The sequence below is a fragment of the Sciurus vulgaris genome (genome assembly GCF_902686455.1).
Source record: "Sciurus vulgaris genome assembly, chromosome: 11".
NCBI classification, from domain to species: Eukaryota; Metazoa; Chordata; class Mammalia; order Rodentia; family Sciuridae; genus Sciurus; species Sciurus vulgaris.
In genome coordinates, this window is record NC_136472.1 from 39,391,447 (window position 1) to 39,406,720 (window position 15,274).

The 15,274-nt window shown below is 33.1% G+C and overlaps 1 protein-coding gene across 2 annotated transcripts in view; it reads left to right on the plus strand.

Annotated features, from left to right (window-relative positions):
• Window positions 1-15,274, plus strand: part of CSTF3 (cleavage stimulation factor subunit 3) — a 73,991-nt gene that overhangs the window by 39,621 nt on the left and 19,096 nt on the right. For both annotated transcript variants that reach the window (XM_079103076.1, XM_079103075.1), the window contains exons 4-8: window positions 12,994-13,026; window positions 13,622-13,719; window positions 14,697-14,763; window positions 14,863-14,897; window positions 14,991-15,117. In XM_079103076.1, coding sequence (XP_078959202.1) covers window positions 12,994-13,026; window positions 13,622-13,719; window positions 14,697-14,763; window positions 14,863-14,897; window positions 14,991-15,117 — 360 coding nt within the window. The remainder of the gene's footprint in view (window positions 1-12,993; window positions 13,027-13,621; window positions 13,720-14,696; window positions 14,764-14,862; window positions 14,898-14,990; window positions 15,118-15,274) is intronic.

Consider the following 15,274-nt stretch of genomic DNA (forward strand, 5'->3'; position numbering starts at 1 on the left):
TATTCATATTTGCAGACAGCTGGTAGATTTATATCCATGTGCATTTAGTAATTATTTATTGACTACTATATGTTATCCACTGTTCTGGGTACTGTGAAATAAAACACAAAAGTCAGTGCCTTAGTAGAATTTTTCAAATGATTTTTGCTTGCTTGATTCCTAATGAATAAACAGAATAATACCTATATGAACTAAACAATTATAGTATACTTTCATTAATAATTGTCACTAGAGCTAAGTACATGACAAAGTTTTTGGAATGAAATAGCTAATTTTAAAAGGCAAGCATAATGGTATACTATTAAATGGAACATGAAAGAAAAGAGGAGAAAAAGAACTGGTCATGATAAAAGGCAAACAACATGTTATTTTTCTAGAAACATTAGAAAATTACAATTATAAAGGGAAAAAGTTCATATTTTACCTTTTACCTTTAAACTATAATTGCTGTTAATTTTTCTAGATCCGTCTATACAGCCTTAAAGCTTTTTTTTAACTTGTATTTTTTCATATGGTAGTGTATTTTTTGTTACTATATTTTACAAACTCGTGTGTGTGTGTGTGTGTGTGTGTGTGTGTGTGTGTGTGTGTGTGTGTTCATTTCTGGGGATTGAACCCAGGGCTTCTTGGATGCTAGGCAAGCACTCTACCACTAAGCTACATTTTAAATTTTATTTTGAACTGGGTGTCATGGTGCAGGCCTGTAATCCAAACAATTTGAGAGGGTAAGACAGGAAGATTCCAAGTTTGAGGCCAGCCTGGACCATTAGTGAGACCTTGACTCAAAAAGGGCTGGAGATGTGGTTCAGAGGAAGAGCGCCATGGTTTCAATCCCTTGTACCACGTACACAAAAAATTTTTTTGTGACAGGGTCTTGTGACTGACCTTAAACTTGAGCTCTGTCTTCTGCAACAGACTCCCAAGTAGTTGAAATTACAGAGTTACACCAGGACATACTACCAAACTCGCTTTTAGTGATGGCGCAATAGTCTATTATAGATATATGCTGTTTAACCAGTCTTTTCTTCTATATTCATATGGTTTTCAAGAGTTTTGCTTTATAAGAAAGTAACATAATTTTATTTCCGTATTTTTAAACAGTTTTTTTAGCCTTACATTTTAGAATTTGTATTTCACTATCAAAGTTTGCTGGTTAGATCTTTCAAATTGAGAGAGAGAATGGTTTAAAAGCTGCTGCAAATTTTTAGAAAGAATGGCCAACGTGCAGTTTGTTCAAAATTACAGGGAACTGGGTTGAATAAATGTATAATTTTGGTGTAAAAGATGATTAGGAGATTATTTGATAGGCATTTTTTAAAAGGTACTTGAAATGAGATCATTGTAATATCAAAATGGAAATAAATTATACATATAGGATTGAGAAGACTAGAATTGGGTTAGAATAGAAATACTGATTATATATCTTGGATAAAGTTGGATTGCTTAATTCCTGGCTTAAAATTAGGAGTAGAAGTATTGGTTTAAAAAATATGAAATAGGGCTGGGGATATAGCTCAGTTGGTAGAGTGCTTGCCTTGCAAGCACAAGGCCCTGGGTTCAATCCCCAGCACCAAAAAAAAAAAAAGAAAAAGAAAAAATATGAAATATCTTAGTCTAAGAAATGTATGTTTTGTAGAATAAGAAAATGATTTATTTTCATAATCATGAATCTGTTGAGAGGTAAATACTGGAAGATTGGGCAAGTTACTTAAAAAATAGAAATGCAATCCACTGAATTTGTATCCACTTCATTGTAGTTTAATCCTGTTTTTTGAAAAATAAAAGCCAAGTGAAGTAAAACTCACAACAGTAGATGTCTAGTATAAATGTTATGTATTATTCCTCACTATAAAATATAGGTAGAATTAAATTAGTAACAAAAACGTGCATAGAGAAATATGTAAACTCATTGAATACTACTGAAAACTAAAAGAAATTATATAAAAATTGTGAGGAAATTAACTAGAAAGTTAAAGTAAAGCTTTTGTCCAATGATAAATCAAGTATTAATTTTTTTTAATAGCAGTTTTCAAATTGCATGCAGTGAGAAGTGAGTGGCAGATGAACCTAATGGTTTCTTTCTCCTCCAGACTTTTTAGGAGATGAACTTACCAAATGAGAGTGGAGTGAGATTTTCTAAGGGAATGTTTAAAGTTCATGTTGTAATCCTGGACAATTGTATTTTTGAATAATATAACAATTCATAAAAACTGTAAACTGCAGTAGCAACCCAGAAAAGACAAGTTGATGTGTCATAAACTAATATTCAACCTTTAAGGAAAACATACTGACATGTCTACTGGAGTATTACTATGACTGTACATTATGGAAATGATGCAGTTGGGGGTTATATTTGTTTGGTACTGGAGATGTCCTACCACTGAGCTACATCCCAAGCCCCTGTATATTTTATTTTGAGACAGGGTCTCTTGAGTTGCTTAGGGTCTTTCTAAATTGCTGAGGCTGGCCTCAGTTGGTGATCTTCAGTCTCCAGAGTCACTGGGATTACAGGCATATGCCACTGCACCTGGCATGATGATGATACACTTTTTAAGGTCATTGTCATATACCTGATCCTCTGACCTCCTCGATATCTGAAGAATCTCAAACCACTGGACACATTTCTCATTCTCAGTTTTAATTTGCCTTTTGAAAGATCTGTGCATCTGTGCCAGACATCAGTTTTGAGGGGTGCCATGGTCTCTAGATGACAGGATGAGAAGTAGAATAGCAAAACCATTGAATCACAAAATTAGCAATTTTTTATACTTCAAACAATTTTAGCCGTGTGTTGCTTATCAAAACAATATTCTGATAGGAATCACTATCAAAATTAGGAAATCTATCAAAATTAGGTTAAGTATTGAAAATAACTTTTGCCAATTCTATTATAGTGCAAACATCAGGAAGTGTATTTACAAAAACTAAGAGGTTATAACTTCACTGACTGGTATAATGTTACGGTGTTGCCATTCTATATGTGGTCCACTGTTGACTGATATGGCACATGACTGCACTTGCTTTTCTGAAAAAGTACATACTCTGCTGAATTTTTCTTAACTCAGCAATTTCAGATTAATTATCCTTTGAAAGGTGATGTTTGGAATGATGTTGACAAATTATTTACTATTACTATTTACTATATACTATTTATAGTGTATATATATATATATATATATATATATATATATATACACACACACACACACACACGCATATAGTTTTATATATAAAACTCTACAGAGAGTTTAGATTTGAGTAAAAGAAGGCCGAGGCTATAAATGTCAAGTGATGATTAATGACAGAAACCCTATAAACTTGAACAAAAATTTGGGCCAGAGTTTTTGCCTTTCAGCAGTCCTGGTTGAAATCAAGCCCTGTAGGTCTGGATAAGAATCCGAGAGCACTCAAAAAAGATTTAAAATGGGAATGATACTATGAAGAGGAATTTACTGTTGAAATACGAAGAGGAATTTACTATGACTTTCTTTCTCTTACATTTTTTGTTTCTCTTGACTTGAGTGAAATTATTATGAAAATAAAATGTTACAGAAATATGTAACTGGCAGAAAAATGATTAACTCCCTTGGTATCAGTTTTGGCCTATAGTTTTATGTTTATTCCTTCTGCATCTGTGCTTGCACTCCAGATAGCCACATAACTAGTGTGAATATACTCACTATATATACACTTTTTAAAAAATTTAATTTTACTTACTTTTGAGAGTCTTGCTATGTTACCCAGGCTGGCCTCAAACTCCTGGGCTCAAGTGATCCTCTGCTTCATCTTCTCTAGTGCGGGGACTTAGGTGCACACCACTGCTTCTGGCTAGTAGATATTCTTAAAATTCTTTTGAAACAATGCATTGTAGATCTATTTCCATTCAGTATTATATATCATTCCTTTTAAAGGTGTGTGTGTGTGTGTGTGTGTGTGTGTGTGTGTGTGTGTGTGTGTGTGCGTGTGTGCGCGCGCGTGCGCACACGAGCGTGCGCATCTGTGTTGGAAACCCATTCCATTGTTTAGACAAAGCATAACTTCTTAATCATTATGCCTCTAGTCATTTGTTTCCTACTTTTTCTGTATTACAAGTTCTCTTTCAGTAAATATTTTTCAGACATATGCTTGAGAGTAATGTGGTGAAGTGATTAAAAATTCAATTGTGTGATCTTGGTCAAGTTACTAAATGTCCATGTGCCTCAGTTTTCTCTTTACATGGGGAATACTAGTACTTAATTTGAGTGCTCTAAGGATTAAATGGGTTAATGCATGCAATCTTGAGTACTGCTTACACACGTAAAGTATTTAATACATGGTACTAGTATTAGTGTTTTGTTATTAACTTCAACTTACAAGAAAATGAATTGCTTCCACTTTTAAATTTGTAATAAACAAACAATGACTTTCTTATTGCCAGTTTCACTTATCTTTTCTCTACCCTCATTCCTTTTGGCCTGTGGCATATTCCGCCATCCACCAGGTCTCTATTATTAATGTACTCCTTTGATTTCTTAGGTGTGATTTTCTCCTGTTTCTCCTCCTATCTCAGGTTCTTCTTGGAGTTTGCTTCCTTTGCTCTGTCCGGGAATGTATAATTTCAAAAAATGAATCTTTGGATATCTGTATATTGTCAATGCTTTATGTATTATATGCCCTAGGTATACATAAACATTTCTTTTAACAAGTGACTGAGCATAAATGTTTAATCATGCTAATTTGAAAACAATCCCTTACTTCCTGACTTCAATCAATTTATACCTACTTTATATATAGTTATATCTAAAGAAAGGTAAACTTTACAGCAACTTTCATAACATTTTTCATTTTTGTTCCCATGGGAAAAAATTTTTGTTTTTTGTTTTTTTTCTTCTTATACATTACTGGTTTTCCTTCCCAGTGCTCAGGCCAATATTTTCCCCACAAACAGATGACAGCAACAGCATCTTGGCTGTTCTTGAAGCTATTACTTGCTTGCCTCATCTCACAGCACCAAAAGCTACCTGTGTTCTCTCCAACCTGTAACCCCTCAGCTCCAACATATTGTGATGAACCATCTTTCCCTACTTTCACCATTGTTATCACCCACCAGAAAAACCTCAGTGACATCAAGGTTTTTTGTGTATAGATTTAACTCTGATTGGCTTTGTATGCCCTCTGTAATGGACCTTCACCGCAGTTACTCAACCTGTTTTTCCAGTACATATTCTTACATGGATGTCTTCAGTATTCCACAGAAAGCTTAAGAAGTTCATGTCGTTTCACATACTCACACATTCTAATAATGACCTAAATTCCATCTATTCAATGAAACTTTCCTTGTTAACCAGTTTACATAGACCTCCTTTTCCTCTGAATTTTATAGGGCATGGAGTATATATAAGATAATTTAAAAGTAAATTCAGTTCTGTATTGTTTCCAACATTATTTTTATGATCTCAACTAGGTTTTAAGATCTTTAATATGTTTCTGGTCCATCACACTTAGTTTAGTAAGTCCTAAGAACAAATGACATACTTTTGTGTATGTAGTGCTTGAAATCAAACTGAGAGCCTATGTATAGAAAGCGTGTACTCTTATCACTGAGTTTCACTGCACCACCCCACCAAAAATTTTTAGTTGGCTCAGGAAATACCATATAATTATTACAAAGAATCAAAACCAAATTTAGACCTGAAGATAAGCACATTATAGTTTAGTACATTTTGATTTTAAACATAATGATAAAATATAACTCATAGTAGCCTGTAATTTCCACTCATTTGATGAATAATTCTATGACACATTTACATGCCTGATTATGAGACATCAATAGATTTGGGCCAACCTGCTAAGTCTAAGTTGACATGTCTGTATGTAAAGTATGTGTATGTGTATATATATGTGTTTGTGTGTGTGTACACACATACGTAGGTATACACATATATACGGTGCTGAGGATTTTTTAAAAATGTTTTTAGTTGTAGATGGACAATACCTTTATTTTATTTATATACTTTTTCTTTTTTGAATGTGCTGAGGATCAAACCCAGTGCCTCACACATGCTAGGCAAGTGTACTACCACCAAGTCACAGCCCCAGCCCTGAACCCAGGTCTTGTGCATGCTAGGTAAGCAGCCTACCACTAAACAATACCCTCAGCCCCTTTTACATCTATATTTAGTAGGAAAATTATAAATTATAGAAGCTAAAATTTATTGTAGGGAAAATTAGGAAATAGATGAGCAAAAACTATAAATTGTCTATATTCTTTAGTTGTTGACCTAATCCCTTATGAAATATAACTAATCTGCCACTGTATCTCCAGTGCTAGGAAAGGGCTTGTTACTTGGTGGGCACATACTTATTTGTTGAATAAAAAATAATTTATTTGCAGACAATCCTTTCCTGATAATTTTTCCTTAAAATAAGGAATTGTTCTACGACTACTCCAGCAATTAAAGACCTGCTTGTAGACCTTCCAATGTCATTCTTCATTGTTTTCCAAATTCTTTAAGACTATTTATATTCTATAATCTTTCAAAGCATAGTTTTCAGGGCATAAAAGGTCAAAGAACAGCCAAGGATTCCATTTACTTTAAGAATTAAGGTTAAGCTTTTTGGATAATCAGAATCACATAGATTCTGCCCCTCAAACTACATTTAAGTTTATTAAGTCCCATAAAGAGCATATGTGTTATATTTTAGAAAAGTTGCAAGAAACAATTAGGAATGTAGGACTGCAATTCATGGGTTCATTTATTATATTTATTATAAACAACTGCTATATGAACTCAAGTGGATCCTTGCCCTGCCTCTGCTATGTGCTCAGTACTGTGGAAAAACACAAAGTTTGATTTGTCCCTAATGGTTATTATGTGAAAACCTAAACAACACATACCAAGACTTTTTTCTTGTTTTGCTTGATTTTGCTCTCAAGAGTTATATGATTTGAATTAATTGTCAAATAGATTTTTGAGCCATTTCAGATTAATCACTTTAATGATCCTTATAATGGACAATTGAAAAAAAATCAACATATACTTTTTAAAATTTTGATATTATGGGATTTTTTTTCCCTCAAGGAATAAGGAAAAAATGAATTTGAAGAAATCTGTCCAAATCCTGTTGACCAAAGGTTTTATTTCCCTGATGAGAAAGATGTTAATTTTGTAGGCATTTACACCAGCATTGCATAAAATGTTCAATGAAGCATGAAAAATGTTCCTAACATTAGTTGAGGAGAGTTTATTTTCAAAAGCTCAATTCTTTGGCTTCTTTAGACCTCCAATATGAAAATATTCCAGGTAAAGGACATGGGTACTTTAGATTGTTAAGAACAGATATACTAAAAAAAAAAAAAAAAGAACAGATATACTTAATAAAAGTCTAGTAAGATTTTTTTCTGAAAATTTTAAACTTCGCAAAATTAATTTATATAAGTGAACATCAGTTGCAATAATTCCTCAGTTTTTTTCCAAGACGACTGATGACCAATTAATTATTGAAAAATAGTTGTGAAAATTAACAAAGGACTGGAAATTTGAATTGTTCAAAAGTATTAAGAAGAGATCTGTTTTACTCCCCCAAATAGCCACTTATTTTAATCAAATCAAATTTAAAGTGTAAAAGGGTTGTAACTCAGTGTTGGAGCACGTGCCCAGCATGCATGAGGCCCTGAGTTCAATCCTCAGCACCATAAAAAGAAAAGAAAAAATAATAACAAATTCTTATGATAAACAATAAAACAAGCCAGGTATGATGTCATATACCTGTAATTCTAGCAACTCATGAGACTGAGACAGGAAAGATCGTAAGTTTGAGGCCAATCTTACCTCAAGAACATAGCAAGGGGCTGGGGTTGTGGCTCAGTGATAGAGTGCTTGCCTAGCCTGTGTGAGGCACTGGGTTTGATCCTCAGTACCACATAAAAATAAATAGAATAAAGGTAGGTGTCTACCACTAATAAACACTTAGCAAGACCCTAAGCAACTTAGTGAAAATCTGTCTCAAAAAATAAAAAGGGCTAAGGCAATACTTGGTACCCAAACAAACTCCAAACAAAAAATGAGATATACTGGAAGAATAGATATTAAAAATTATACTAAATTTTTTCTTGTGATGATTTTTTAAATTACTGAAAATGATCTGGAAATTTTGAAAAAAAAAAATTTTATCACCCTAACATAAAGTGTTTATGTTTTGGTATATTTCTAATCACTTTAAAATATCCTGTTTTTTAGTAAGTGTTAAGTAAATATCTGGTAATTTTCTAGATCATGGCTTCTAAAGTGTGAGCTCCTTGATATACTTGTATTTGAGTAATTTGAGAAACATTTTTTAGCATACACCCCAGATGATTATTTACACATTAAAAGTTGAGAACTCTTGTTCCTGACTAAAAGATTAAAGTTTTAAGAAACTAAAGTTTTTTGTTTTGGGTTTTGTGTGTGTGTACATGACATGTCTGGGACAGAAGCCAGGGCCTCATGCATGCTCATAAGTACCTATGTGCCACTGCACTACATCCCAGCTTCTATAAAGATGATTTGTTTTTTCTTTTTGTGGTGCTGGAGATCAAACCTTGGTCCCTGCACATGTTAGGCAAGTAGTCTACCTCTTGAACTATATCCTCAACCCAACATGATTTTATTGAGAGTCTATGCCATGAAAAATTATAATATTACTGGTTTTTCTTTACTTTCTTTCTCTCTCTCTCTCTCTCTCTCTCTCTCTCTCTCTTTCTTTCGTTAGTTAGTTTTTTTTTTTCCTTCTTTTTGATGCATGTGGTACCTGGGATCAAATCCGGGGTCTCAAGCATGCAAACCATGCTCTCTACCACTGAACTACACCTACGGCCCCACAACATGCTTTTAATAAATAAGATATAAGCAATGTGAGCTTTGCAAAATTATATGTGTATAATGGACATATTTTCTGTTGTTAAATGACAAAAGGATCTGAGAATCTCAGATGTCAAAACAGTTCAAGTTATCAAGAAATTTTTTAATTTTAAAATTTAAACCAAGATTTAGCTATCTGTCAAAATGGATTCCTGTACAAAAGCACATGACTATGCTAAATATATTTAAGAATATTTAACTTGGAGGTAAGATAATCATATATAAATACTAGTAAGTACCACTTAGAATAACTTTTAAAGAAGAAAAAGGGACTAGTGATAAGCTGGCTGAAGACATGGTATTGTACAGCTCTCACCAAAATGGAATTTGTTCTGCTGTCAAGTGAAGCCAATTACAGTAACAGTATTGCTCTATCTGGCTATTTGGTATATGTAGCTGTTCAGAGAAGATAGAATAAAAAGTACACTTTTCCCATTCATAGCTTTGATAATTGGTAAGATTTTTTTCAGTATCTGAAATGTCTGGATTTTCAAGTTTTGGAATAACCCTTTGAAGATGTTACTATTGTTCCCATTGTCTGAGTGGCAAAACTGAGGCTGGGTGAGATTAAGTAGTTGATCAGTGTGATCAAATTCTTTTCATTTTATCACTGTAGATTTTATCCCCAAACCAGATTGACTATAATTTTTTAGATTTTAAAACAACAAATAATTTTTTAAAAAATCATGAGATTTTTAGCTGCTGTGGTAATGCCACCAGTGTTGGCTCTGTAGAAGAGCTCTCAAATAACATTGATTGAATTAATGAATGTCAACCAATGGACATCTGAAAGCCAAAGAGCTTCTAATTAAGAATATCTTTCTACACATATTTGTTGTAGTAATATATTTGAAGAAATAATTGGTGAATCGGGATACAGAACCTATTTGTGTAGGTGGTAATGTGAAATTAGACATAATTTTAATGAAATCATAAATGAGGTTATGTAGTTATAGAACAGTGTCTTTTCTTCTGTTCTTCTACCTTTATCACTGCCAACCATGACCTTGTGACCTTGTGTATATTCCATATTTTTCTCCATGTTCATTAAAACATAAACATACATATAAATATAGGATTTACTTTTGATATTGTTTTATAAAGATGAATTATGTTATACACATTTTAATTTTTTCATTCAATAAGATTTTATAGAAATCCCAACTACCTGGTACAGCTCTGATTCATTTTATATGAGTACATAATATTCCATGATATGGATGCATGCATCATGATTTATTAAGTGATTTTCCTATTATTGAACATTTACTTTTTGGGGGGAATGGGCAGTAATGGAGATTGAACCCAGGGATGCTCTACCATAGAGCTACATCTCCAGCCCTATTTATTTTGAAACAGGGTCTCCCTAAGTTACTGAGACTGATTTCAAATTTGTGATCTTCCTGCCTCATCCTCTCCAGCCACAGGGATTACAGGCATGAACTACCATGCCCAGCTTATTAATGGCTTTTACTACTACAAAGTGTGCAGTAAATAATCTTGCACAAATATCTTTATATCCTGGTACTTTTACTTCAATGAAATAGATCCCAGGAGTAGAATTTCTGGGTTAAAAGATAAATATTTTTTATTTGGATAGCTGTTCTTTCCATAAGGGCTTTAATAATTCATGTTTTACCCAGCAACTATGAGATCTCTTTACTTTTCATAGCTTTGGTAGTATTAATATCCTTTTAAGTTTTTACCATCTTGATGTGTATAAAGTGATATCTATTATTTTCATTTGTCTTTCTCCCCTTGGAATATTTACATACTGCCATTTAACCATTTTCATTTTTACTTCTGGAATTGCCTATTTATATTCTTTGCCAATTTTCCCATTGGGTGGTTTTGGTTTCTCAGACCAGTTTTAAGAATTGTATATAATCTCATCTGCTTTCAGAAAGCTGGTGACTTGAATTCATCCTTTTTACTCTCTCTCTGAACTTGAGGCAAGAAGGCCTCAAATTCTATGGGAGTCTCAAAGGAGTAGTGGCAAAGAGCCTAGTGCAAGATCTAAGAAGCTAGCCATAGCCACATTAACATTTGGAACTCTCAGCTGCTTTTATTTATTTTTAATTTGTCAATGGACCTTTATTTTATTTATTTATATGTCATGCTGAGAATCAAACCCAGAGCCACTGAGCTACAACCCCAGCTTTCCTAAACTGCTTTTCTACCCCAGAGGAATGCTGATATTGGTTTGTCCTCTAGGTAACCAGAACAGAATAGAAGAGGCAGACTGAGTCCTCCCTACTCTTGAGCAGTTTCTTTGTGGGTCCCTGGCAGGAGATTGTCAGTGGCCTATTTGCTGTCAACACCTGCTCCTTGGCTGTCATAATAGAGAAGGAGTCAACTTCTACTAGGCTAGGAGTGCCAACACAGCATCAGCGAATAGACAGAAAAATAACTGCACATCTAAGGATTCACCCACCAGAAAGGGATGTTAACTAAAATTGTCAGATCAGACCCTCAACAAAATAGAACTTTTTGGAAGAGAAGGAAGACTGGAGTGAACATAAAATTGAAATTTCAGTATTAACAAAAAACTCTGGACTAAAAAAACAATTGTGAGCCAGATAGAGCAAAAGGTAAAATGAAGAAGAATGGTCCTATGGAGGCTTAAATTAGCCTGGAGAATCTGATGGACAGATTATTTAAAAATCTTGAGCAAAAATTCGAAGAAAGTTTAACAGATTTTAAGGACAGAACCAGGAGACCTAAGGTGTACATGGTAGAAGTTTTAGAAAGAGGAAAATAACAGGTGGAAGAGAGACAAAGATTTTAAAAAGAAGAAAATTCCTGAGCTAAAGAAGATCTAAATTTATAGGTTTGAAGGGCTTGTTGAGTTCCAAGCAAAATTAGTGATAATAATAAATCTCAATTACTGAGTGCTCACTCTACCAGTATTCTAAAGGTTTCTCATTTATTAACTCATTGACTCTTCAAAATAACCCTGAAAAATAGGTACTACTATTTCCTGTACTCCAATAAAGAAAAAGGAAATTAAATGAAACATAAATGTGAACTAAGAGGTCTGACTTTAGGGGTAAGCTGACTAAAGTGCCTCAAAGAACAAAGACCTATATTTAGGCATGTGGTGTAGAATTTATGAAAATTAAAGATTAAAATGAAAATTTGCAAGTTCCAGGGAGAAAGAACAAGTTATGAACAAGAAAAGACACTGTTTTCATCTGTAGCAGCTTAAGCCAGGAAGCTGGATAATTGTTTTCTATACTACTTGAGAAAAAGGACAAATCAGAATTTCTCTAACCAACCAAAATACTCATTTACCAATCAGAGTAAAACAAAGGTTTACCAATATAACAATTGAACAATTAACCCCACCTACTCTGATGAAAATACTCAAGAGATAGGAAAGGGAAACCTAATAGTATTTAATTTTGGTCTTTGCACATGTTACTCCTCCTGACTGGAATAACTCTTGTTCTTTTCCAGCCATTTCATCCTTAAGATCTTTTGCAATTCCCCACTCTTTGAGTCTTTTTTTTCCTCTTAAATACCCTCATAGCACACTGTGCTTTTTCCATCTTAGCATTTACCACAGTCTCTTAAAATGACTCTTTCTTGCTTTAATCTCCCCATAAAAAATATTAGCAAACGTGTCATGTTCACTGAGGTAGCCCCAGTGCTTAGCACAGTGCCTGCGGTGTAGTGACTATTTAAATATGTGTAGTTAAGATTTGCAAATCTTCTTTCTTATTGCTCTGTTCAAATTGTACTAGTAGCAGCTATTCAGGGAAAGTAAGACTTTAAGTAGAATTTGTCTTCTGTAGATAAATAAAGCCCTATTTGGGTAGGCCTTTTATTTCTATATTTGTGTTGGGACTTTGACAAAATTTTGTACTCACAAGTTTAGGTGTAGATGAATTTGAAAATCCATATAGAATCAATTTATATTGGGTATATCTATGATGAATATTATCAATGTTGGCTTTTCACTTCTATTGTTATTGAAGAACAAGAGTAAGTGTAGAGGTGAATTTGCAACGTTGGTTAAAAACAGGCCAAAAAATTAGTCAACAATCCAGAAAAAGTGTTTTGATAGTCTAAAAACAATGTTAATCCTATGATTATCTTTGTTTCTCTTTAGATTAAAGCTAAAAATTACGACAAGGTTGAAAAGGTAAGTTCTTTTAAATACACTTTGTATTTTATGGTGGAATTTATGATTCAATATGTGTAAGACAAATATGGTAAAATATTGACAGTTAATCTAGGTAGTGATTATATAGGAATTGTACTTTGTTGATCTTTTTATATGCTTAAAATATTCACCATAGAAAAATTGAAAAAGAAAAAGAATAATTTTATTTATTTATTTATTTTTTAATTAGTGGTGCTGGGGAGAGAAAAAAGAAAAATTGTATTCTACTGACCAGAAGCATGAGAATGATTTAACTGTCCAAACTGAAAACCAGAGAGAAATTTTGTCTTTTATTCATAAGAAAACATATCCCTAGCTTATGCAGTGGTAGTATCATCTGATGAAGTTTTTCTGAGGTACAATTATTGCTAACTGAAAACTTTTCCCAGTATCCATCCCACTAAGATGACTTGCAGTGTATTCAGCATTAGCAATTTTTGACAATCTCTATGGAGGCGGAAAAGGAAAGAAAGAAAAGAAATTCCTGAAAGAAGCTGAAATTATTTTTTTAATGTTCTGTTTTAATCATGTGTATGTGAAACTGGATTCTGATCATTGTTTCTTGTATTTAAAGCTATTTCAGAGATGCCTTATGAAGGTTTTGCACATTGATTTATGGAAATGTTATCTTTCATATGTCCGAGAAACCAAGGGTAAACTACCCAGTTACAAGTAAGTAAAATCAAGATCTTAAAAATGCAAGACATTTCCATTTAGTTCCACAGAAACTAACATAGGTTTTGTTCCAGATAAAAGAGACATAAGAATTTGAAGCCAGGATTTCTGGCTAGGAGTGTAACTCAGTGGTAGAACATGTGCCTAGCATGTGTGATACTCTTGTTGAGACCCTGGGTTCAATCCCTAATACCAAAAAATGAACTTGGGATTCTCCAAAAAATCAGGAAAAATGCTTCAAAAGAAAACCACTGGTATCAGTCTTACTCTAGCAAATTGAATCACACAGGCTTTCCATATTGAAGCACCATGAATTTACAACACCAAACCACTTTGAGAGACTTGTTGAACTTTTTGAAAAAACATCTTCATACTCGCTCTGGCACCTCTCAATGCAATGTGCCAGTTGATCCAAGGTCAAATGTTGGGTAGTTTACTTCCCCTTTATGACTTACATCTACCTACCTACCTACCCATCTTTGCTTAATCTAAATAGTGGACCTTCTCAGATGCTATTTTTGTATATGACAAGTAATTATTTGTATGACTAGAGTTATATCTTAATTTTCTTTTCCTGACTATACTTCATTGTCTTATGTTGAAGAAGTTCTTTCTTCTTAAATTTTACTTCCAAGCTAATAGATCTTCAGATATAACTTAACTCCTCAAAGAGAAATCTATTTTCATACTTTAATCTGCTATATATATATATAATTAGGCAACTTAAAGGATATAAAGATGAGTAAGACATGGACATTATCTTTGGTAGCCATAAGCAGTAGACAAAGGAAACAGTACATAAATTAATAATAATGACAAACTTAAAATAATTACTTTATGTGCTTACAATGATGTCTTTAATTTTCGTTTATAGAAAAGATTCAAATACTATTCTTATATGTTCAGAAGTTAGGTTTTAATTGTAGATGTATTTTGATAACATTTTTTAAAAATGTCTTTCACATTCATTTCAGAGAAAAAATGGCTCAAGCTTACGACTTTGCACTGGATAAAATTGGAATGGAAATTATGTCCTATCAGGTAGCGTTAAAACTTAAATATATACACTTAAATTATATACCCTTAAATATATACATTTAAAATTTCAAAAAGATACTAACATTTTGTTTTATTTCTTAGATTTGGGTAGATTACATCAATTTTTTAAAAGGCGTGTAAGTATAGCTTTATACTTTATATTTAAAATTTTTATGTAAACAATTGACTTAACTATAGTATAAATGATGGCATTTCTTATTCAATCTCAGGGAAGCTGTTGGATCTTATGCAGAAAATCAGAGAATAACAGCTGTCCGAAGAGTTTATCAACGAGGTTGTGTTAATCCAATGATCAACATTGAACAACTCTGGAGAGACTATAATAAGTACGAAGAGGTAAATTAGTTTATTATTGTAAACCAAGTCATTTTAATTGGGTGTGTGTATGTGTGTGTGTGTACTGAGGATTGAACTCAGGGGCACTCAAGCACTGAGCTACATCCTCAGCCCTATTTTGTATTTTATTTAGAGACAGTGTCTCACTGAGTGCTTA